Source organism: Mchenga conophoros, linkage group LG11, assembly GCF_057382185.1.
Source record: "Mchenga conophoros isolate Kocher_MC1m ecotype Shallow Benthic linkage group LG11, M_conophoros_male_GT1.1, whole genome shotgun sequence".
Classification (NCBI taxonomy): Eukaryota; Metazoa; Chordata; class Actinopteri; order Cichliformes; family Cichlidae; genus Mchenga; species Mchenga conophoros.
The window spans coordinates 26694633-26720769 of NC_140536.1; the positions used below are offsets into that span (position 1 = coordinate 26694633).

Genomic DNA, 26137 nt, shown 5'->3' on the forward strand with positions numbered 1-26137 from the left:
ATGACCCACAAAGGAGGACGCTACCACAGAAACGGTTACAAGATGGGGGAGGGCTGCAGCTCGCCCTGGAGACGTTTTCTCCTCTTTCTGCCCTTCAGAACGTCCAAAAGACACCCAGAGATCTTGATCTGAGTAAATAAAGTGGGAAGATTATGATTTCTCAGGAGCTTAAAAAAGTTTTTGTGTTTTTTTTATTATTGTTGTTGTTTTTACAGGATACTACATTATGAGCTTTCCTCATTTCCTCTGTAATCTTGCACATTTCAGACATCAACAAATAAATGAAATGCAATCGATATTAAGAAACATGCAAAGTCCATGGCTCAGAGTTCAAAATAATCCTTATTTATCTTACACTGGACCTTGTTTAGATGGACTGCTGTCCTCACAGTCAGAGCTGTGTCCCTGAGATGTCTTAATTAAGGGCATCCCCTCTCCATGACAACATGAAGATCCAAGAAAGATCCAGAAAAACCTGACTGAACTGAGATTATGGCTCATTCACTACCTCCACATAAAATAATCTCATTATTTTAAACTTTAGCATGCTTACTTTGAGCATCCACCATTGTAACACATAAACAGGTTCTCTTCAGTATAGAGCTGAGGTTCTGGCTTAATAGGGGATTTTACATGAACTATAGTGCAAAAAAAAAAATGACTCCAACAGGTGATCATGTTTGGTTTATACATATTTTATTTGGTGTATTTACAAACAAGCACATGCAGGAGCTGAACAGTGACTGACACTAGAGGGGCACTCTATACGCAACAGTAGGACAACGGGATGTCTACGGGCTACATGACACCAGAGAGGAGAGGGAGGAACAGAACTAACTGTCACTCACACACACAAGTGAAAGTGCAGGATGCGCTGACAGAGAAGTGCTCGAACTCATCTCTGCTTTCACTTCACATACACGCACATACACACGGCCATGCGTGCATTTTCGCACACGAAAAACCCGGATAATTAGCGAGCTATTCCTTTCAGAAACCTCAAGATCAATAAATAATACATCCCATAAATAAATAGCTTTTAAACAAATGCATTTAATCTCACATCGGAAAGAAACAAACTAAATGTGTCTACTGATATTTTATCTGTATCTAGACTTTGTTTCTTTTATTTCTTTTAATCACTTGTGTTGGCATTTTTTTTTCCTGATAATGAGTTATGACACTGGTTTAAGTTAATGCTACTGGACTGTTGCCAGCAATCGCATGCTACACTGAAACTCTGCAGAACTGATCTTTTCCCTGATTGATCAATAGCAATGGAACTTTCCTGCTGATTGAATAGAGGTCCTTTAGCGTTAGCCTTTCCTGGCCGCTTAAAAATCGCCCTCCTTCTTTTTTTAATTTAAGCACTTATCGTTTTATGCTTCCGGTTTCCTCTTGCATGATAACATCAAATTAAAATCGACTTTATAACAAACTAAACACACTTCTAGTTGCGCATTTAAATATATGCATAGTCATAGATACAGATAACTAATAATTATGTGACACAAAACAACAGGTTTTTTTTTCTTTTCATTTAAGCAACAACAAAACAAACGAATCACTTCCACTGCTACCACTACCATTAATATCAATGATTATGATCGGCAAACATGGGGTTAAGATAAATACAAAAGCTGAGGTACGAGGTGAAGACCAGCCACCAAACCCACAGACTTGTAGCATTTATGAATCGACATCACATCTGGGGTTTTTCTCACTGCGTTCATTTGAAATTCAGACAGTGCCGAGAAAGCGGGGCAGACTTTTGTGAGGGTTTTTGCTAAAACCCACGGAGGCTCTGTGAGATTCTGGCTACAGGTCGCTGTCGTCTATAACTTTGTGGGATATCTAAGATGTTTTCATTCAGAGCATTCGTGGTACATTACAGTGCATACAGAGTTTAAAAGGTATGAGCTCAATTTAATCATGTTATGAATATGATGACAATGGCAATACATAAAGCGCACAATAGGGAAGATACTGGATTGCATACTTAAAATAAACACATATTCATTTGTTTTTGCATGTATGACATCCGCTTCATGTTGTTGCAAATGTAAAGATGAATAATCACTCCATCAATACGGCTGCAGCCTTAAGCTGCTACTTTCTCATATTTATCTACCTTTCTATCTATCTTGGTAATATCAATCTCGTTTTATATAGCTATATATTTATATATATATATTTTTATATGTATATTTATACAGTCAAATAGCAGAAACATGTCAAACACACATAAACTAGGTGAGAAAGATGAGAGGTCAATAAGGGTAAAAGGTCAATAGAACGGGTCTACACAGCTACAGTTCACTACATTACTACGCAGTATGCAACAGGAGCTACGGCCCACTACTCCGACATGCTTTCCCCACTGGACGACCTGCAGCCAGGCTGTCGACCGCCGCCTCCTCGCGACAGATAGCCGCTGATTTGAACGCACTCGAGTGTGACAGACTGCAAAGAATTTTGGCGATCGCTTTCAGATCAGCGGCCGGCAAGCAAGGCGGAAATGGAGAAAAAAGGCATTTGAAGGGATAATTCACTCGAGGATCAAAGGTCTTCTGGTTTGAAATGATCCAAGTTTGAGTCGAGTCATTATTTCGCACCATCTGCTCAATTCCTGCTGCTAAAATCTATTAGTTGAACGCTACCAAACTGAAATGATTGTGATGGGAAAAGCTCCAATATGTTCATAACGGGGGGGGGGGGGGGGGGGGGCTGCAGATTGCCTCTGATGCACATAAAGCACAACAGATGGTGTTATGCCCTTAACTCAAACTGTAACCGAGCCTGTGTGAAATATCCCTTTCAGAGTAGTGCAGCCTTACCATAACCTCTCAATACTCACCTAAAATATATATATATATATTTTATAATTATTTATTGATTTTTTTAGTGTTGATTAAGTGCAGCAGTTATGGTCACATGATGAGAGAGGTGTAGCCAATAGGTACCAGCCCCTCTTTGTCTCCCTGACGACAGCGAATCCAGTCTTGATCGACGCCTCCTAACACCACGAGCTCCTCCCCTTTGCGGAAGCTGAGCTCGGAACCGGATCCAGCGTGGTCACACAGCGTTCGCACAGACCTGGGACAGAAGACACTGTCTCAGCCGCAGTGATCGACGTTTACACCAGCCACAAAGAGTAACGTCAGCGTATAATGTCAGACGGGATGAGTCACCGTTTACAAGACTTCAGACTGATAACAGCAGCTATTCTGGTGTCTCTGGTATAACCCCTGCCGCCCTTATCAGTGGGGAAAAATATTGATTTGCAAAAGAAAAGACATAAAAATAACTGTGTCACCCACTGTGACCATATTAGTCTTTTGAAACCAGATCTGGGTGAAAAATAGAGGACACTGCACACTCAGAAGGCAGACAAACCCTATCATCTAATTTACTCTGGATGGAAATGTAAAATTTGACTTGAAACCAGCGATTGAGACCATAAAATCATTGGGACAACTTACTGACATCACGGGTCAATTTTTTTTGTCACAGGCGTGTAAACAATGGGGCTTCTCAGATGAGAAGAGAGCATGCAGATTTGAGGCACTAGCTTGGTATCACTACTCATACCTTGAAGTTGGATCCATCTTTCATATGCAGACTAGGATCCCACTTGTGTAAAGGTCTGACCCAAAATTACACTGCTGTCATCTGATTTTTGCCAGTTTTGGGCTTTGAGATGTTACCATTCACTTAACAAAGACAGTCTACATCAGGGGTGTCCAACTCCAGTCCTCGACAGCTACTGTCCTGCAGCTTTTAGACGCATCCTTGCTCCGACACACCTCAATCAAATGGATGGCTTGTTATCACCTTTGCCAAACTTGATGGCGTGCTGAAGAGGTAATCCAACCATTTGATTCAGCTGTGTTGGAGTAGGGACGCATCTAAAAGCTGCAGGACAGTAGCTCTCGAGGACTGGAGTTGGAGACCCCTGGTCTACATTATAAAGGCCAATATAGGTCATATAAATGTATTTAAAACTTGGAAACAGAATCAGCGCTTGCAACAGTAACAGTGAGAAAACAGCAATGCTGTGTCATTGCTCCTTATCCATCACTGCCATCACTTTATGTCTGCTGTACCTGAGTGGTCTGGGTTTGTCTTTCATCTCCAGTGTGTCGACATCTTTCTCGGACTCTGATCCGGTCTCTCCCAGAGTCTCGGGGATCTTTCTCAGCATTGGTGTGGAGCTGCTGCTCACCATTCGGGTCAGCGCAGTGACACCGGGTGCAAACCACTGAGAGGGACGTCTGAGGAAAATTACAGAAACTTGGAAAATTACAAACAGGCATGAGTCACAGACAATTGTCTTCAGAAGCTGATTTAATTTAATTTATTCAATTGATTGATTATCAGTAAAACCAATTTCTGTAGTCTAGACTACATAATAACTATTACATATTTAATGACTGACCTGGTTGGTTGTGTGTGACCTGTCGGGCTGGTGGGAGTTTTGGAGGCTCCAAAGAGCCGGCCCAGACCCCAGGGAACCTGAGTACTACCGCTGACTGGAGTGTAGTCGCTTCCTGCCTGAGCCTGGAGATCTGGCAGATCTGTGTTCATCTCATCCTTCTTCACTGCAGAGAGGCTCAACTCAGCCAGATTCTGACTCAGTCGGCCTCCCCAGCGCACCACAGCACCCCATCCTTGTTGAATTACCTGTAAATAAAAAAAACAGATAAATTAATTTCTGCATAATCACACAATCATCGTTGAATAGAAAGGCAGAGGAGTTGAACAGTTGTGGCTACCTGTCCTGCCTGCTGAGCGAGGCTGTCTTCCTCAACGTTAGGAGGAGGCAAATCTTCAATTTCTTTTTCCTGGACCCACAACAGTTGAGGACTCGTCTCCTCCTGAGTGACTGAAGCCTTTGTGGGTCCAAAACTGGTATCTGTTGACGCTGCCGATCCTCCATTATCTGAATTAGTCACAGGTGATGATTTAGCATCTTTAGCTGCCTGATGATCTGGGCTTCCAAAGTCTACTTCTGAGAGGCTTTCACTGTATCTGCTGTCTGGAGTTTTGGATTGAGACCCATTTATTGCTGTCTCATTTGTTGAAAGCTGGGATCCAGGATCCGGAAAGGGAGGGCTGGGGATCTCTGGCCTGTGACTCTCTGGCTCTAAATGGTGGTGCTGGAAGAGCAGGTCGAGGTTGAAGGTGAGCAGGCTCAGAGGCTGCAACACAAGGAGCAGCTCCTCAAACAGAGGCTGGCAGGCGGTCTGCGACAGACGCATAAAAGAGGTGGGGTGGTAATAGGTCTCCAGCACATCTGAGAAAAGAGAGCGCGCGCGAGAGAGAGAGAGGTCAGTTTCAGTATTTACATTTATGCTTGTAACCAGATTTGCACCACGACATGAAAATAATGGCATTTATCGCTGCTGTCAATGTATCGTTTAGAGAATCCAACTAAACAAATTCAGGACGTAAACACATGTCCACAGCTTTTACAAGAATATTCTCATGAATTCTTTTCAATGAAATTAATATGAGGAATATTAACAGCCTCTAGAGAAATATTAATGTTTACGTCTCGATCAAATGCAGCCGTATAAAAGGTTTGACATGCAAGAATAAGGTCCCAAATCCAATTAATAGTATTTTGCCATTAAGCTTCAATATTTGAAAAGAAATACGTACAAATTTCAACAGAACAAAATGCTGCATTTGAAAAATATTAATTAGTCCTGTATAGCATATACCTACATCAAGAAAACAGCCTGCTTTGATGAAAGAGTTTTTCTGCTTTCCCGCGTCATCTGAAGTGCTTCGCTTTCCTTCTCTCTGGATGATTCATTTACTGAATCAATTGGAGATCTTCGAGTTTGAGAGTTAAAAAATGTGTAAAAATGAGTCTGGTTGCTCAGCAGGTGACCACGTACCCTATGGTCAGTGTTCGGTGGCACAGGTTGAGTCTGACCCACAGCCCTTTGCTGAGTGTCTTCCCCCTTTCTCTCTCAACACTTACCTGTTTTCTTCTGTAACCTCGTCTTACAGTGTCGCAAATCACCTGCTCTAACTTTGAACTGTGGACAGGTTCTTTTTACATGAACGCGTGACTGCTCTTCTCAATCAGCCCGTCACAGCAGCTGCTGTGGAGCTCACCTTTGCAGGAAATTCTGAAGTCACTGATCAGGCAAGCGGTCTCCTGATACTCTGAGTTCATTTCATTTATTCATCAAACAGGGGAAAATCCCCTGCATTTGCATCCCCACCCTGGCAAACTGCACCCTGCTCATAACTGCAACAAATGCTAGAAGAGAGGAAAACTTACCACTGCAAGACTGAAGGTAAGACAGCCAGAAGTCAAGAAGCTTGGTACTACGAGACAAAAACAGAAAGAAGATGAGTAACGAGGATACAAAGAAGATACGTGCACAGAAATTATTATGCAGTTTAGGCCGGATTTACTAAGTGGAGCAAATTACCAAATGCAGAAATGCGCCCATGTGAGTGGAAAGTTATGTGGGTGATCTACTAACAATGTGCTAATTTATAAACAAGAATGCAGGCAGTTGATTTCAGCATTCTGCAAGAGCAGCACAAATTAGCAGGTTAAAAACAAGCAGCCTCGATGAGGGTGTAGTAAAACAGTGCAAGTACAGGTTTTACTCAAGTGTTTCTCTCTGAAAACAGTGAGAGAATTCAGGAAAATGACAAGCAGTTGGAGGAGAGACAATATCTTTAATATAAGGTTGAACTCCACTGTTAGAAATGACTGAAGACTGAGTGTGAACCTGAGGACTGAGACTCCGGTGGAGCGCAGACGAGAGCTGCGTTACTACACACTATGTGTAACAGCTGACCTGCACCATGTGTAGGAGAACACAAATCACTATTTATTGTTGGTGTCTTACTGAAGATACTGTTACTGTGCCGCTATGCAAGTGCATGATCTGCTTTTTTGTTTCCTGCAGGCTGTATGAAGCGCTAAATACCTATTTCAGTCAATATTACATATTGTAAGATGAAGACATTTTTCTAACACATTAACAAAGATCCCGTTTTCATTTCAGCTCCACATTCCAATATGGTATGTAACAGCTCTGATAGAGAGGAGCAAAAATAAATAAATAAACTGAAATGAGACTAAATGCCTGAAACACTGAAAACCATCAGCTCACTCTAAAATATAACCCTGTTGCCTATTTAACATCAGGACTCTTCAGTTCACTTCAGTTTGGTTAAGTTAGGCTCCACTTCATCAAAATACCAGTATTACTACGGACCACAAATATGTGGAGCTCAGATCTAAGCGTGCAGAGTTAAGACCGAGCGAAGAGTTACAGGATGTAGTCGAACCTTTTACACACACTCACAACTTTGACCCATCCACCCATGTCGTTACGTACTCACACTGGTATCCTGTCATTCCAAATAAATGAACACTGCTAATGCAACTATCACAACAACACCAGGCACAAAATGTAACAAGTCTTTTTTCTATGTTCAATTTACTGCAATTTGAGGTATATGAGGTAAATGAATGCCACAAAATGGTTTTGTGGTTGCGCAGAACCATTAGTAAATCTGGCCTTGTGAGTGCAATAATAAAATGAATAGCATGCTCTTAAACGAGTCGTCAGTGGAGATCAAGGATTGTTAATAGCCACTGCTTACTTCAGTAGGCCGAGGAGGAATGCGTTGAACCTGTGTTTGCTCTGTCTGAGCTGGGGTAGCTCTCCAACTCGAACTTGCAGACTGAACAAGGCATGAGTTTTAGGACCTTGGAAGATCGGTTGGGAGGAAGAGGATAAAATGCACAGAGAGAGAGAGAGAGAGAGAGAGAGAGAGATCAATGAAGGACCTTACAGAAGTGAGTGAAAAATTGCTGTGAAGCTTGGCACTCGTAGGCCAATCAATATCTGTGTCCTGGTGTTCACTTTATTCAGCATTTTAGACGATAAACTCAACAAGTATTGACTGATGTGGGAGAAAAGTGGAGACAGACGAATTGCAGAGTTTATCACTATCAACCAGGAAACCAAACCTCAAGAGGAACAACAGGATAATATCTGATTTTTAATATCCACGGCTATGATGCATGATATGCTACCTGCCCTGGTTGAAGCCTGGACCAGACTCCAAGCAGAGTTTGGCCTTCTGCCTGCAATCAGGTCACTCTGGTAGGGTTTCAAGCCATCAGTCAGCAAGCTGTGGAGGGCGGGGCAGAGGCACTGCAGCACCAGACGGCCCAGTGATGGATTTATAGCGCTGTCTCCTGATAAGGCCTGAGGAGAGGAGAAGAAAGGAAGGGAGCACGGTTTGGGGGGGGAAAAAATGGGTGTTTGGTGAGAAGGAAGATGTGCAGCGATTGGACAAGAAGATGAAAAGGATGACTCAAAGAGAGAGGGAGGGGTGGAAAAGGGGGATTGTGTGATGATGATCAACATGATGTAATGAGGGATGATTTGGGTGGTGAGTGAGCAGCAAGTTGACAAAGAAATTCTTGTGACTAAGAAACTGGGTTATCTTAAGATACTCTAGTACCCTGTTAACTGAGGAAGACTGGAGGAAGGCACACAATAGTCAAAACAAGAAGGAAGAGGGGAAATATTTTCAAAGGTACATAATGAATTTAATACACCATGAAGTTTAGCCAAAAAAACATAGATTATAAAGGGTGACTAAAAATGAAAAAGCACACAGTCCTTCTAGCTACTGTCATCAAACCAGCAGGTACTGACCTTCTGAACCACAGTCCTTGAAGAACTGAACTGGGCCAATATGGCTTCCACTGCCACACTAACTGCGCCTACCAGGGCTAGAGAGGAGAACCGGGTGTAAAGCTGGTTAGAAGAGCGTGCACAGACAAACAAACGCACATCCTGCACATGTACATCCAACCCCACCTTTCTTTTCCTGTAGGCACAGAGAGGATAGGCCAAGACCTCTCATTGGATGCTTCACATCCTCGCCCATCCAGGGTGTGTCTGTCTTCAGCACAGAGCCAGCGAATGAGACACTGCGAACAGCTGACAGCGATGGTAAACAAAACCCCAAATAAATATATATCGCAATTACTTTGTATGCAAGTGATAAAAAAAATACAAATTAACAAACTTAAAAAAAAATGAATCGCCACCAAAAGAAACAAAACAACTAAAATATTAGCATTATTAGCAGGAGCAGTTAAGCAATGAAGAAGCCAGATAGAAGCAGATGGAAGCAGTCGTTACTGCTGACGACAAACAGTGAGCGAGCACATCCTGTAGGATTACTGTGATGAGGTTTTCACAACTGGATCTGTGAACACAACTTTTTGTCTGCTTCAGGGCTAAACAGGATCCCATGCAATTAACCTCAACTCACACAAACACAGTTATACAAATACTCACATACTTAATATAGGCATACACGGAGGAACTGCAGAGCTAGGAACAAACAAGTGTAGGAACTACCACAAGAACCAGGTCAGAAGAAAGTACATCCATGTGCAAAGGGTAGGTGTAAAGTACATTTTGCTGTTTATATAAATGTATTTATATAAACTAGATCGATAAATGCAAATGTGTACAATGGACAGGATGCCGTGGATCTTAACCGAACACAGAACAAATAAAAATGAAAACTTTATTTATTTATTAGCATCACATCATCATCAAGCAGCTACTTAAGGTTCGCTTTGCATGAAATGCACGTGTCTGTGTGGGTACACCATGCAAAAACAAAAAGACGACAAGAACAATATCGGGACAAAGAGACAGACAGGTGAGGAAAGACAGACAGAGAGAGAGAGACAGTGATGAGAGTGACTCTAGACACCTTGTGACAGAAACAGCTGTTACCCTTCTGAAGGCCCTTTGCGGATTTGAAAGGACAGAGCAGATAAGACGTATCAGATGGCCTGCAGGGAAGCACCTTCTGATATATAAAACAGCTACAGTTACCTAGTTCTTTCAAATCTGCAAACCCCCGGGGCCATAGGTGACACAAGCGTGTAGGCCACCACATCCAGGCGAGAGAAGAGAGACAGAAATAGAGACAGACAGAGAGATAGACAGACATGCGAGATGTCAGACAAGGAGAAAAAGTGTAAGATGTATGGAGAGAGAGAGAGATCTTACTCGCCACGCGTGACTGCAGAGGAGCCTGGTGGAGTTTTGGGGGTAGGGGGGGCGCCCTGGGCGGTATAGGAGGGTAGAGGTTTGGATAGTAGAGGGGAGCAGCGAGGGCAGGCAAGGTGTGCGAGCGGGGGAAAAGCGGGGAGCTGAGGGAGGAGCTTGCTGCACCGGGAGGGGGTGCTCCGGAGCGATGGGGAGGGGAGAGGGCTCCGATAGGAGAGAGGCGGGGGGGAGCCCCCCTGTGAAGAGGGCAGTTCTTAGGGTGGTACAGGTAATAGGTGGGGAGGGGAGGGAGATCTTTGGATGTCCTAGCCTTGATGCTGACCTGGTCTGTGTGTGAGAGTGAGCGCTTCTCTGAATACATCGAATCCCTAGCACCAATGCTGTTTGAATACATCATCATAACATCGATATTCTTATACGGTGTGGTGCAACCTGGAGCTTCAGCGGTGCTGCTAACAGACACGGCGTTGGCATCATTCTGCTTCTCTGAATCACTTTGGTAAAGGGAGTCAAGATTGCAGATTGACTCAGTTGCAAAGTCCCTTTCATTGGTTTTGGGATCGCTGTTATATTGGTAAGCTGAATGTGTGTTTTGCTTAAACTTATCCCCACAGTCACGTGGAGACTCTACACCAAAAGCAGCCGGGGATTCATCTTTAAACCCAGAGCTCGATTCATCTCTGTGGATACAAGCTGAGTGGACAGCAGGAGTCCACCGTGTGTTTCTGTGTGTGTCTGTGGGCCCTTGGCCTACATGACTGTGGGGCCTGGGATCTGCAAGGGGGTGGGAGTAACAGTAGCCTGGGCGAAAGGAAGGGATAGCGGTGTGGAGGAAGTAGGGTTGGGAGGACTGGGCGAGGGAGAGCGGGGGTGAGGAAACTGCTCGGTTCAAAGGGAGAGCAAGGCCAAAAAGTGCAGGAGTTCGGGTGGAGAGGGCAGACGCACAAGCATAAATGGTAATGAGGGAGCGATGATGCCAAAATGGAGACAACCGAATGGAAACAAACCAAACAGGATGGATAAGTGAGAAAAACAAGGAAGATAAAAGTAAGAAAGAGGCGGCAAAGAAATGGGAAGGAGAGAGAGATGCAGAACATGTTAGTGTCTGTTGAGAGAAAAAATGCACATGTGTATTCTAGCAGTCATCTTCAAAACACCATGCAGTATTTATTCCAGTCAAACGTCTGATTGACAGTTACACACCGACGGTGCATAGAAGTCAATGGAGCTGATTTATGAAGAGCAATAAACACAGTCTTTCGCTTAGGAGGGGTCTGACATGACAGGAAATGACACGGAGGCTGTAAAAGAATAATTACGGAGCAGTCTCACAGCTGCACGGTAGAAGGACTCGGTCTGTCATTCACTCGCTTAATTCATCATAATTAAAATGCCATTCCTGAAGAGTCATCCTACTACAACACGTGTTAAGAATCCACGTTTTCTTTGTGACATCAGATTTCTGTTTGACACCTGAGAGTTATGAGTGATAACCACAGTCAGTGACTGGTGTTGCTAAACGTTTTGTACTTTACTGCAGTGCGTGCTGTCATCACCTCCGGATCACCTTCTCTCTCACTCTCTGCTTTCAGTTTCTATCTCTCTCTACCTTCTTCCCCACCACCCCTCCCTTCTCCACCAGTACAGCAAAAACTGTACTGCTGAGTCAGTCAACAGATAACAGATTTCTGTTCCTTTCTGCTCAATCATCAGGCCCGCCTTTGTGGAAATTCAGAGTGGCACCCCGACTCTCGTTACACTGTATTTACCTTAAACTAAAAAAGGAGCTAGAAAGCAACCATACCTTGGTTAGACTTGAGCTGTGTCTGAACTGCAACAAATACATGATACTTCCTAGTTTTCTGACCCTGGCTGGCAGTAATTGGTCCATGTACTAAGATCCACCCCTTCAGCTCTTAAAGGTGTATACACCTATCCCCCAAACCTACCTCACTGCAGTGGTTTTGAGAAAAGATCTGAAACTTTTAACCTATAAATTTTTAACCTATAAATCATTTAGAAAAAATTATCCAGTCTTGGTTTTAAACACCCTGCTGTACATGAACAACTTAGTTTTAATGTAGCCTAATGTAGGACCATATGAGCTACGTAACCTGATCTGAGCTATCTGTGCTGCAGGGAGCAAAGGGTGGGGTGTTGGGGTGGAGACAGCATAAGTAAAAACACATAAATGTCCCAAAACTGGGATTCAAAACTATTAAAGAAGCAGAGAGAGAGGGGAGAAGGAAAATATTTCAGGATGCCAACAAAGAAAGAAAAAAACAAAAACAGGAAACAGGAAAAAGTCCGATTTAAAGTGAGTGAGCTCCATTATTCCTCTCCCCCTCAATCTGAAGAGTGGATGAATAATTGAATAAGTCTGTGATGACATCACACACTGATAACCCGTACAGGAAATACTGGCTGGAAAGTTTCCAACCTCCCCTTTCTCCTCATATTACCTTCACTAGCCTCACTATATTCTTCCATCTCTCACTGTTGTGTTCACATTTCTTACTCCCCTATCTAAAATCACCCTGTTTATCCCCTGCCATCGCATCATTGCATCATCCTTTTCAGTGACTCATGTTCCCGCTCCATCTCTCTTCCGTGGCTCCATTTATCATTTCCACAAATGAGTGTACTTTTTTTTTCATTTCCCTTGGCTTTCTGTTTCTTTTCATTGTAATGTCAAAGGATATTATTTGTGCATCACTGAAGAACTGAGCAAGACGACTGTGAGCGTGCCTTTTCCCCATCTGTTCCTCTCCATCATCTGCCCGTCCCAGATCTGTTCTGTCATCCAATTTGCTCTGACTTATTTTTGTGTGTTTACTTTCTTCTATGCACATGCACAGGCAGGACTGTACTTTGTGTTATTGAATATAACTTCCAATTTACTACCACTAAAATCACACTCACCTGAAGTTCTTGATTCAAAAGTCCGTCCTCCATCAGCTTGTCCTCTCACCTCCACCTCCTCCTTTAGTTTGTCCTTCCCTTCTTTTTCTTCCTTCTTAATTTCTTCCCCCTCCCACTCTCTGCCCAAGGTCCACAGGCTGCTGTCACTGACTGAGCAGCCAATCTTCTGTGATGGGCACAACTCTAGTTGCCCCCCCTCCTTATCAGCTCTCTGGAGCATTTCCTGCAGAGCAGCCATTGAGGTGAGGGCTGGCGGCGGCTGCATGAAGAGGGCCTGAGCCTGAGAGGTGTACTCCCACTGGCTGCCATCACTTCCCTCCTTATGTTTCCTCCACTTTAAGTTGTAGAGTATATCTGGATCTGGAGTGATTATTGTGGGGTCAGGATCGGGCTCAATGATCACCTTAGTCGGAGGAGAGGAGCTCTTGTTGCGGAAACGCAACTCTTTAAAGGTTGTGACCTTTGGAGCTGACCCTGGAGAGGTACCTGACGAATTGGGCTTCTTTTGGGTTTCCACATATGCCTTTCTCTTTTCTAGGGGTGGCAGCTGTGGTGGGGCTTCACACTCAGGTGTGAATGCTATCAGCCAATCAAAACGCTCAGGTTGTTCAGAGTTGGCGGGCAGAGTGCTGACTTTGAGGGATGGCAAACATGGAGGAATGGGTGGCAGAGGGCGAGGGGGAGGAGGAGGCGGCGGTGACTCTGGTGGCTCAGCAGAATAACGGGAAGCCCCAAAGCTCACATTCTTTGCTTTATCTTCATGTGTATTGCTTAAACTGTAGTACTGGTCGAATGCCAAGCCAGTGTTTTTCTTCCTTCTCCTTGCCATCTCAGTAAATGACGTTGTTCTCTGTGTGTCTCTGCCCTCCTCTTTCTTTTTGCCTTCTTCAGCTATATCTGCTTTTTGATCTCCCTCCAACTTTTCAGTGCCAACCCATTGATCTCTGGCCACCAGCTGTGTGTCAGGCTCACTTTCCTCTTCTCTGTACCGCAGACTGAACTCTTGCGACTCCAGAGATTTCGGTTTCATGAAATTATCTCCATCTCCCTCGTCTTCTAACCCCCCGACACAGACACCAAGCTCAGGGCTGAGTTTGAGGAGCTCAGCTTGGGTAAGTCCAGCAAGCATGAGCAGTTTCCGAATCTCTACATCCAATGCGTGGAAGGATGGTGGAGGAGGCAGCGCAGGTGGAGGTGGTATGGCAGGAGGAGAGGAAGAGGAGACTGAGATAACAGGTGGAGGAGGGAGTGGTGGGGGGCGGGTGGTAGGTGGGGGGAGGGACATGGGGGTCTTTTCCTGTTCGGCTTGAAGAGCCGCGAGGCGCTGCGCTTCCTTCCGTGCGAGGTGTCGCTTTCGAGGTGGAGGGATAGGAGGTGTTGGGGTGGGGATAGAGGGAGGTGGAGAAGGGGTGGTATACAGAGTGAGGTAAGGAACTGGCTTAGAAGCAGGGAGAGGAGGAATGGATGGTGGAGATGAAGGTAGGGATTTCTCACACCTAAAAGTGGTGAATGTGGGGGATGAGGAGTTAGGTGAGAAGGTAGACAATGTAGGAGAGGTGGAAACAGCAATGGAGGTGGTCTCTCTGCTGATATTTATGTAGGTGTGGAGGTCCGAGCTCACGCTGGCATGTCGCGCTGGAGGTTTTGGGGGTCTAGGTGGCGGTTCAACAGGGGAAGGTGTGAGGGAATCTGGAACGAGGGGATCTTCACAGTCTGACGGAGCGGTTAAGTCGACCCCGGCATCGGAAAACTCCTGAGATTCTCCCATCGTTCCATCATGTGTTTTATACAGCTTCCAGGGAATGTCAATGTTGCCCATTTCATCCATGACATCCGAAAGGTCCTGCTCATCCAGATCTCCAAGATCAAGTCCCTTCTCGTGGAGTCTGGCAATGTAGGTCAGTTTTACTTCCCTGTTCACCTTTTCCAAACGATCCAGGTGATCTAAGCGATCCCGCAGAACATCCCAGTGCTGTTCCCCGTCCAGATCCCAGCGAGCCACTTGGATCACCTGGCTGAACCGCTCCATTTTCCCAAATTCTCCGACCGATTCTAGAAAGTCAAGCAAGCCTAATTTGGTGACCTCAGAATCATCTTTGACTCCTAAGTAGTCAGGGGAAGGTGAGTCAAGCGCAGAAGGGTAACCTTCATCTGGGGAGCAAGGTGGACTCGGGGAATGAGATGTTAAACAGAAGGGATTTCGGTTCAGAGGGAGGGATGGAGGTGAGCGAGCAGGAGGCTTGCTATCAGGGCCTTGTAGGAGAGAGTGGTCTTTGGAGGAAAGAGAGACGGACAGATTGTCTTGATCTTGGGAAGAGCAGATGGAGGCAGATTGATCGGCACAGTCAGACTCCAGATCAGAACAGGAGCTGATGGAAGTGGAGGAAGAGGAGGTAGAAGAGGAGAGCGAGAACTCCAGGAGGGAGGGGGGACAGTCGCAGCACGAGGGGACCAGGGTGTCATCATCTTCATCGTCATCGTTATCGTCCTCTTCATCATCAATCTCAATATCCCCGCTGCTCTCTTCCTCATCATCTTCCTCCACCTTTGCATTTTTCTTATTGTCTACTTCAGTGTTTTCATCTGAAATCTTCTCTTCATTTTCCAGACTGGCAGCAGGGCAGGCAGAAATTTCCATCTGGGCCTTTGCCTGTGCCTGCTCCTTGGCCCCGGTCCCATCCTGCCTCAGGGGCATCGGGGCCGGTGGAGGCGGTAGCTGCAGTTGATGTCTGAGGGAGATGGTGTTGTTGTTGTTGTGGTTGTGGTTGAACATGCTGTTGTTGTCCTGCGGGGATCGGCCATCACAGCATAGACACGGGAGGCTCGGCTCGTTGCAGTTCGGGTCAACAGGAAGAACCGAGGGAAGCGGAGGAGGCGGATCCGCTGCGGGTACAATTTGAGTTGCTGCAGATGCACGGGCATTCTTGGGTTTGGGTTTAGCTAGTTTAGAGACAGTAGAACCCTGTTTCTGTGAGCTTAACCTGGACTGGCTTACTGGAGCTCGAGGCTGTACGCCCACTCTGGTCCTGGAGGGAGCAGTGGGACCCTTGGTGGCCCGGCGTGGGGACGGCGTGGTGATTGTGTTCATGTTTTTATCCTCCCTCTGAAACCCAGGGCCGTGAGACTTTGGTGCAGCTAAGTTATTGGTCCGTCTGCTGACGTCAAAGCGCCGCGGTTTCGGCGGCTGAGAGGACTGCATTGTGGGAATGGGACTTTTTTGGATATTCTGATATTTCTGTTGCTATGGAAACAAGTATTGTAGAGCCTCCAAACTATGACGCGCCGTGACAGTCACATCTTGGCGTGACTCCCAAGATCCTGTAACATCAAAGAAGACACACAGTGAATAACAAATACGAGCAGCTTCTGCTCATCGCAGAGCGATTTCTTACTCTACACATGTTTGCATATTAGGTTTAAGCTTTGAAGCGAACCCATCATCGAGACTATTCATTAAAAGGCAACTGCTTTTGAGGGTTTTCTGTTCTGTAATTATCACAGCCCGGGAAGTCACACACTGTGACTCACAGTTAGAGTAGCACATTGTCAAGCATTGCCCCTTAAAATAAATACGTTGAGAACTCTTAGTAGTTAATTTTAATTCCTCTGTGTGTGTGTGTGTTGAGGTGGGATTTTTTTCTTTTAGTATTAAAGGTGAGCATACCAATCCAAACAATAAATGCAAAACCAACCAAAAGTAAAAAACAAACAAACAAATAAAATATTTAAAACCAAGTGCAGCAGATTACACTGCTGTGTAACACGGTGTTAAATTATAACTGTACACTTTCACACAAAGTCTGGTTTACATTGTTTGAATTTTTATTATTATTTACTACATCCTTTCAAGCATTTATCAAATATAAACAGGTCAAATAAAGGTTAGTTTTTCCTGCAGGAAGTCAAACAAATCTGCTAACACATGCAGAGCAACCAGGATCATTACAGGTTTGATAGAAATATATAAGCCGGTGTGATGGTACTTAAATATAAGATTTGAAAACTAGATATCCAAATGCCATTCTGTCCTATCGTCAAAAAAATATATGGAAAAGATTTGCTCTTTCCATCCCACAGCCTCTCCAGCAGTCAGTTTCACTGAAAGTGAATCAGCAAGAGTCATAATCAAATAATCATTTAACCCTGTGAGGTCTTAGTCATCATTGATAAGCCCTGACCATATGCTGTGGATACAAATCAAAGGGACTTTTTCTTGAGAAAAAATGCAAATAATTTTTTTGACTTTTTTTATACTGGCAAACTGGCTCTCTAATGTGGCAGTGGTTTACATCTTTGCCTAAAAAAAATGAAAGATTTCCGGTTTGATCCTGGAAGGAAATCTGCCAAATTAAACATGAAGAGCTACTCACTGTGTCGGCCCCTTGTGAATGAGAGAGCAGCTAAAAGTAGCTCTATTATTTAGACTAGCAGAATTATTCTTAAAGCCAAAAATTAAATATTCTGACAGCTTTAGATATTAAATATTATATAAATATATTTAGATATTAAAATATTAAATATTCTGACACCTTAGGAATAAGATTTAGAGGTACTATGGTAGGTACTGAGACATCTAAAGACCACAGCTGGGACTCATCTGTTTGGAAAAATGTAGCCCTAACATATAAAATGTATGTTAGGGCTTAAAATGACTATTAATATGATCAAAAATATTATTCAGATCTGGGCACCTGTCCAGAGTGAACCCTACAATATCTGGGATAAGCTCCAGCGTCCCTGGGAATAATAATATCCACATAAACAAAAAATTACATTGTCATAATGGTGAGATGATGCAAACGGTGATAATAGTGTAATACAGAAGGTGGTGTCTTCCATACAAAATTTCGAATACTTAATTCCTGCAATCTTGCAGCTAAATAGATACTTTTAGAGCTTCTCTATTTGTATGCAGTGCTTCTGCAAGATACCTTCACGGCTCCTTTCATCTGCTGGTGTCACACAACACCCAACTATTCAAACACCCACCCACACACATGAAATGATTCTCCTTGTAATAATAATTGTCAGCTAATTTATAGTCTGATAACTGTCATCAGTTATGCTCGTCTTCACTGGGCTATGATATTCATGGAAATCTGGATCAAAAGAAACAAATCGTAAATAACAAAGAAAACACACATACATTTAAGTGGAGCATGAAATAATCACTCAGCGGTAGAGAACAACACCCAGTCTGCTTTTTAAAAGCCCATCTACTGAAGGCTATTGCTCATATATTCCTCCACAGTGCCCTTCACATCACTGAAGAATATAAATCACTGGAGTGCCTGTTTACACTGCTGGGCCTCCGTCGGGATGGCCCTTAGCAAACTAAGCCTTGAAATAAAATATAAAACACAGCATACCGTCATATGTAATGCAATCCGTCCTGTGCTCAGAGTTTAACCCTGTATCTATTGATCCCACTGAGCTGATGGAGACAGGGGTGGATGGGTGGAGGAGGGAGGAGGGGAGTACCTCCAACCCGCATCGCTCTGATAAACGGGCCCATACGCCCCTATTACAACTCAGACAAAAACCATCATTTTCACACTACAATTAGAACAGACAAAACAGTTATTTGCGTATTTACGCAAAGCTATCTAATCCGACAAATGCCACCGCGAACAGAGGAATTTATTGTCTTATCCTACGCAGTCTCGGGGGGGTAAGAGGAGGATTTTCTTACCCGATTGTCTCATGCAGGTTCGCTTGAAAGACATCTACATGCACGATAAAGCTGATAAAAATGCACTTGACTCACATTCAGATAAAGATGGATGAAGGTCTCCATCTCGTCGGGCTCTCTCACATCCCCAGTCCGTGAGAATGTGAATCTCGAATAGCCTCAGCATCTGTCTTCTCGCGAGCATCCAGAAATCCCCCCACCTCCCCCGATCAAACCACACCCCTTACCCCTCGCCTTATCATCACATTCAGTTAATCTATAGTCCTTTTTAGCTTTGCCTCCTTAAAATAATGAGTCTCAAGTGTTCACCGCCCAATTATCATGATTTATGCATTTGGTGATTTCTTTAACAGAAAATTAACTCATATAAAAAAGTCATATTTAATTGCGTTTAACTGCAATTTAAATACATATAGAAAAGGACAAAATTATTATCCTCTCCCAACACACACACACACACACACAATTATTTCTATTTGTACATAATAACAAAATTATTTCAGAAACAAATACCATGACCAAAATTATTAGCCCGCTGAAAAACGGATCTTTTTATTGAGCTATATCATGAACCACTGCTGTGCAATGACATGCTATTATTTTGTAGTGCTCAAAGCTCAAGCTGACGGTTATCCTCCAAGTTAAACACAGTATAAAAATGTCAGCAAGGGTTTGAGTCGTCACTTGAGTAAAAATCATGCCAAAAACAGAAGATATCAGTTATGAGTCGAGAAAAAGACTTATTCATGCTGATAAAGCAGTAGATGGATATAAAACAGTATCACAGCATATCCAAGTGTCAAGAACTGGAGTGAGAAGTATCATCAAGAAATTCAAAGGGAGCCACACAATACAGACCAAGTCTCGTAGACGTAGGAAGCAAAAGATTTCAAACACTCTGGAAAGAAAAACTGCGAGAAATTTTGAAGTCAGACTAAAGTATGCTAAATATGCTGAGTGCTTTCCTCAGATGAGCTGAATCTAGAGCAGGGATGCTGCTTATGTTTGGAGAAAGAAGGGAGAGAAATACAACCCAAAGAACACCCGTATTGGGGGTACATCATGGTGGGGATGCTTCAGTGCATTTGGAATTGGGAATCTCATGAAAGTGGAAGGAATCACAAAGAAATAAGGATATGTGAAGATTCTGGAAGAAAACCTCAAGCAGTCATCGCTTTGTTTTCCAAGGTGACAGTGACTTAAAACATTTGTTGCCTCTGTTGAAGAACTGCTTCCAGATGGCCAAAGTGAACATTACAGACTGGTCTGCACAAAGCCCTGACTTTGTAAATCTGTCGGGAAGACCATCAAATCTGGAGGAGCTTGAGAGCTGGGCTGAGATTGCTCAGACGTATGTGAGGCTTTGTGAAAACTAGAACTGACTACAGGCTGCAAATTGGACACACCATTGACTATTAGCATCATGGTGGTTAATAATTTTGATTTGTGTGAGGAAAGTAAAATAACGCAAGCATACAAAATAAAACCAGGATGTTTGGAAAAGCTGTGCTAAAAAAAAAAAAATCCTGTCTCTTTAAACAACATAACACCACACAAAAAGATGAAATGTACACAACCATGTTTGTTCATACACTATATATTATTTATTAAAAGCAATAAATTCTTGGCTAGTACGGACTTTAAACACTATAAAACATATGGAACAGTTTGTCAGTTTTCATCATCTGTCCTCTGCCATCAGCATTCACCCATTTATTATGCAATCAAAAAAACATTAATCCATCATCCCTCTCATGTGTTCCTCAGTTCAGGCACACTGAAGTTAAATCAGACCCTTTGTGATTCACTCCAAAGTTATCCTTCTATCAGTCAGATTCCTCTGACAGAGGACATCGTCTATTAAACAAAGTCCTGACTGAGTTACACTGCTGAAGTCTGAAACACTTTATTTAAATAAGTGAGGACCTGCTTGTGCGTATTCATAAGAGTCACCAGACTTGTGTATTTGATGCTGTTAACATATTTTCTACAAAGCAGCAAGCCCTCTCACTTGTTTCTCTTGTAGATTTTTTGGGCAAAATTGAGGAAAACAGAGTGAGGAAGGTTTTGTGCGTGGCTGGCGATGAGTTTCTGGAGGCGCTGGTAGCTTTCCTCTTCATATTTTTGGTACAATGATGGCATCTGCAGGCTGTTGTACAGTGCTTTGACCTTTTCCACACTGGCTTCATCATGTTGTCCATAACATCCCTGAGGAGGAGATCAAAATGAACTTGTTAACACTAACAAATGACTCTAGTCATGAGTCTAAACAAGGTGGGAACAGATGAACGTCAAAGAATTAAAGGTGTAGACGTTTTAATACCGACTTAAACTGTACCAATGATCACATACGTCAGGGGAATTTTCTGGATGCCCAGAACATTGAATATCTGCTAGTAAGAAAAGTTAAGGGTAAGATTAGCAATTTTATATCATATGACGCAAACAGAGCTGAACCACTACTCCACCAGAAACTAGTATTGATTTCTTATAGAAGACGCAAGCCAGCAATGCGAGCTTTAGAGCATAGAGCTGCATAACTGCCAGCACTAAATCAAGTTGCTGTGTAGTTTGTTGTAGTTGGATGTATCTCAACTTGTTGTACAACAAGCAGACAATAGAGTGTAACCGTTGACTGATCTCTATGGCATGTGACTGAGGCCCTAGCAACATCTGGCGATGCCAAGGACTAATTTCTGCAACCAGCTGACATGAATAATGAAGCTACCCCGGCAGCAGATCTAGATGTTTATTCTATCCTACTGCAGAGTCTAACGACAGTATACACAAACAGTGGTTACTCTCTTGTCCGTATGAAAATTCTCTCTAGATGAGATGCTATGTTAACTCAAAATCCCCCCCTTAATTACAAAGTAATATTACAAGAATGTAAGGGACAGGGCTAGATAGAGAGATTGCTACTTTCTCTGCAACATAATGTATTAATACGGTTAATATTATTATTTTGCTCATTATATCAGTTGATTTAAAAACGAAAAGTTTTAAAACTAACAACCATACAAATGCACATTTAAAGGATAAAAAACAAGAGCGCGTACAGCTAAGCATCATCAAAATGAAAATTCTACACAGTGGCAACCCAACTCTGACACATATTTATAAATTTTACGTGATCAGAAGAGAAGCATTTATTTAATGAGGCCCAACCTCTAGTTCTTCTCTCTGCTTAGGAGTCATGATTTCCAAGGCTGTCACAACCAGCCAGCTGCATTTGTTGTCCTGAATGTCTGTGCCAATCTTTCCTGTCACAGCAGGGTCACCGTAACAGTCCAAGTAATCATCCTGTGACAGAATACATCAGATGGTCATTAAAACAGAATAGTCAGCAGCGTATTATGCAACACGTGCAGCTAACGAATGGGAAATATTATGCTATGAAGGTCAATGATGAGGAAAAGTAGCTACTTGTATTTGAAAGAACTCCCCCATCTCAAGTAAGATGTGCTTGGCGTTGCTGTGCTCTTCTTCACTGTTGATTCCTGCCTGGAAAAGAAAAAAGGTACAAAGAGTGTTTTAAAGCTGTATTATTTTACCTCCATTTTTATGCAACATGAAGTTGACACACTCACCATATACATCGCAGCTGCCACTGGGAGGTAAAATGAATAAAAGGCAGTCTTGTATTTTACGATTGCTTTATACCTTAAAGACAAAAAAAGAAAAAGAAATAAATACTTATTGCAATAAACAACACTCATCTTTCAACACTCTCTCCCCTTCTGACCTTTCGATGGTGAATCTGTTGAGGTCAATTTGTCTGGGTGGAGCAGTCATGAGATCCAGAGCCTGACCGAGTTCTGTCTGGAAAGTGACCTGAGGGGAAAAGAAAGAAGAAAACACACAAGGTAAGTAAAAACTCACAAGTACTTGAGTTTCTGAAATAACTGTTCGGTCACTTAATAAGCAAATGTTTTGACAGCTGATGAATAATTTGAGAGATTTTAATTAAAGAATTAGGAAACTGTGTTGAAAATTTTGTGGTTAGTTTGTATGACAATCTAAATATGCAGGCTGATTAAATTGGTTGGCTGAACAAAACACACATCAGCAAGATGACAGTGTTGGCTTGAGGAAAATGTTGTAAAGGACATTTTTTCCTCGTCCCTCTATGGCAGCTGGGAAAGGCTCCAGCCACCTCCCCACTGCCACGAACGGGATAAGCGGTAAAGAAAATGGATTGAAGGATGTTTTGCATTTTCTGAGGAGTAGTTTGTGGACAGTGGACAATGCTGAAGATGACTAAGTGTTGAGCCGGATTTAACTATGCAATAATATATTGCTCAAGCTGGACATTTGAGTGAAATCATGCGTAACCACAGTCATAACCTCTTCAGCAGTCTCTCAGTTGGCTTTTAAGAGCCGTTACTGCATACATTTTACGAACGAAGTGATGAATTTGCTGCCAGATGCACAAGCACACTTTCAGCCAAGAAGACTCACTTCGTTGAACAGCTCCAGGAGGTGAATATAGTAGGGCTGATCTCTGCAATATCTGCGAAGCAGTCTGTAGATTGACCCCTCTAACAGAAAGGAATCATTAATGGCATCCAGACCTATACCATCCTAAAAAAAACAAAAACAAGCAAACCAATAGGTAGGATTTATATAGGTAACCAGAGGGAAGTGGGAAAATAACCACAGCACAAACTCATACTAGTCTCCTTTTCTGGAATATATTAAGTCTCACCTTCTTGTACCAGCAGGGTTGCCCTCTCCGAGTGACAGATCCATCCATGATGTCATCTGCCACGAGGAAAAACGCTTGAAGCTGCAAGTATCAGACACACAGCGGCAACACCTAAATTAGAAAACGTAGCACTTGTGCAAAGTGTTAAAAGCTACAGTCAAGAGTCTGCTCGTGAGAGAAAGTTTTAAAGACACACAACCTGCATATTCCAGCTACCTTCCTGTCAATTTAGTAAAATCCAGCCTCAACAATGATTAAAGATAAATCACGATTAAACATGATTGCAGATGAGGATAGTGTAAAGTTACTGGTTAAAGTAGTAATGATATTGTTTGTACTGCTTATTGTGGTCCCAAGCCCCTACTGAAGATTGCAGACTTTAAAGGAGGTCATAACTATGTAGTGCAATCTTTTAAAGCAGCTTAACATCTTAATGCTTAATTAGGTTGGAACAGAATTAAAATCACCTGTGACCGACACTGACTTTTAATGGGTAAAAAATTAATGAAATACGGTCAGACTTTTAATTTAGCACGCCATACCAAACCCTCACCAGTTCAATGCACCAGCCGACCAACAGAGCCCGCTGCACGGTGTCCTGGGTAAGCTGGGAGGGCGGGACAAGCTCCCTGAGTGAGCCAATCACAGAAAGGCCTCGGTTCCTCTTTCCTCCAGGAGTGTTGTATACCAAAACCTCAAACAAAAACACATATGAACATCTACATATCATTGTCCCCCTCTGCTAAATGAAAAAAAGAGACCAGTCATACATACTTACCTCTCTCAGTCTTTTCAATGCGTCTGCCAGCACGGGATCTGTAAAGTCTCTCTCTGTGAGCTCTGTGACGAGCTCCTCAAACTGGTCTTCAAACAGCTGAGGGTCTGAAAGCAGAGCCTTCTTGTTGTGCGTCCCATTGCAAACTCTGTCTCCCTGCAAAGACGAGATGCACAGCAGGTGAGAGGTGTTTCTTGGCCCGAGGGGGGACACGGTCAGCCAAACGGTCCGGATAATTTTATGGGCACTGGAGACCCAGCTCAGCAAGCGTCTCATTACCCTTCAACCGTGCAATTGTGCCGACCAGTAACAAACGTTTCTATAGGTAAAGGTAAATCACATGGTTGCTCCAGATGAGGATCAACCAGGTGACTGTAACACTACCAGGTTACTTTAACACTACTAGGCAATGGTCTATCCGGCAGAGTGGATTAAGCTAAAGAGAAACTATTATTAGCTAGCTAGTTCCGTTATCATGAAAAGAAGCGTTTGCTGACTTTAGCTTACATCGTTTTCCTTCATTCACTCTGCCTTCTAGGCTAGTTATAACATAACGAATGAAAATGTTTCTTATTCATACAAATGCCTTTACTCACCATAATAACGCCGTCCTGTAATCCCAGACTGCACGATGTAATACAGTATAAAATGCCGGTCTTCACTTTCTCAGTCTTGTCAAACTGGAGTCTGTGAACGTCTCCTAAAACCAGGATATCAGACTGTAGTTTGCTATCACGCTGCTGTCTGTTTTATTACACCGCAGTCGAACTAAATGTCCCAGTGTTCCTTGCGAGTGGTTAAATATGGGCGGAGATTTTAAAAGGCTCCATTTGACATTAAGGGGTTTCATTGGTTTGGTGCATCGAACCAGGATGGGCTTTCACAATGGCTAACCAATAGGACTTGAGAAGAGGCGGAGCTTAAGTGGGGTGGCAAGAGTGGAGAGAGGAGTATGATAAAGCAAATGAAGAAATTTCTATACTGTATTATAGTACACAGTAGTATACAGTATATAAGAAAATTATATGATCCTATTCAGTACATAGATAATTTCTATACTGTATTTTTAAAATAATATATTATATCCTAGTTTGTACTTATATACAACACAGGTATTTTACAGTGTCTTGAGCCACTCCTCATTTCTTTCTATTTTGCTTGCATGGAGCAAGCAATTTTTTAAAGTGATCTTGAGCAATAGCTGAAGCTTTTTTAAAGGTTTGTTTTTCCTTGGACATTGACCACCTTTTCATTAATTTTCAGTCCAGTCATTGTATCTTGCCATTTTGAGATTATTATTATTATAAGTGGGCGATTGTGGCTCAAGAGTTGGGAGTTCGCCTTGTAATTGGAAGGTTGCCGGTTCGAGCCCCGGCTTGGACAGTCTCGGTCGTTGTGTCCTTGGGCAAGACACTTCACCCGTTGCCTACTGGTGGTGGTCAGAGGGCCCGGTGGCGCCAGTGTCCGGCAGCCTCGCCTCTGTCAGTGCGCCCCAGGGTGGCTGTGGCTACAATGTAGCTTGCCATCACCAGTGTGTGAATGAATGGGTGAATGACTGGATATGTAAAGGTCCTTAGGGACTAGTAAAGCGCTATATAAATACAGGCCATTTACCATAAATATTACTTTATTTTATTGTTTGTTAATCCAATTTAATCTGACAGAATTCAAGCATAAAAATGCACCTAACGCATGAGATGAACCAATGTTGTGTCTACACATACCAGACAACTTGGCAAAGAAACAGTTTTAAATTGTATCTTGAGGCTCTTTGTTACTTGCAGTCTCTTGGAAAAAAACACAATTTGTTCTTATTTCTTAAGCTGAATCTGGAAAACAGGTCTTTTGATCCAACATTCAATACCATTTGGAAAGTATCTGATTTGGTTAAAAACTTATTTTTTTCAGCACGACAGTGAAACCAAATACACTGCCAATGCATTACAAGC

General features: G+C 43.0%; 2 protein-coding genes across 5 annotated transcripts; both read right to left on the reverse strand.

Moving 5' to 3' along the window:
• Positions 1–679: 679 nt before the first annotated feature.
• rusc1 (RUN and SH3 domain containing 1) lies at positions 680–18875 on the reverse strand. 3 transcript variants are annotated; one of them, XM_085292018.1, is made up of 12 exons: positions 18781–18875; positions 13014–16331; positions 10092–10970; positions 8877–8999; positions 8712–8788; positions 8081–8255; positions 7645–7750; positions 6299–6345; positions 4776–5296; positions 4439–4683; positions 4107–4274; positions 680–3096 (listed from the first exon to the last, which is right to left on the reverse strand). In XM_085292018.1, the coding sequence occupies exons 2-12, from the start codon at positions 16210–16212 to the stop codon at positions 2931–2933; spliced, it is 5706 nt and encodes a 1901-aa protein (XP_085148144.1). In that variant the 5' UTR covers positions 16213–16331; positions 18781–18875; the 3' UTR covers positions 680–2930. The 3 variants fall into 3 exon arrangements, with proteins under 3 accessions (XP_085148144.1, XP_085148145.1, XP_085148146.1); XM_085292019.1 differs by having other exon boundaries at positions 18706–18875; XM_085292020.1 differs by lacking the exon at positions 10092–10970.
• Positions 18876–20286: 1411 nt separating this feature from the next.
• Positions 20287–24965, reverse strand: fdps (farnesyl diphosphate synthase (farnesyl pyrophosphate synthetase, dimethylallyltranstransferase, geranyltranstransferase)). 2 transcript variants are annotated; one of them, XM_085292026.1, is made up of 10 exons: positions 24785–24965; positions 24192–24344; positions 23967–24107; positions 23414–23494; positions 23167–23289; positions 22451–22539; positions 22296–22368; positions 22132–22209; positions 21874–22008; positions 20287–20913 (listed from the first exon to the last, which is right to left on the reverse strand). In XM_085292026.1, exons 1-10 carry the CDS (start codon positions 24785–24787, stop codon positions 20713–20715), a joined length of 1077 nt encoding a protein of 358 aa, XP_085148152.1. In that variant the 5' UTR covers positions 24788–24965; the 3' UTR covers positions 20287–20712. The 2 variants fall into 2 exon arrangements, with proteins under 2 accessions (XP_085148152.1, XP_085148151.1); XM_085292025.1 differs by lacking the exon at positions 24785–24965 and having other exon boundaries at positions 24192–24624.
• Positions 24966–26137: the final 1172 nt, after the last annotated feature.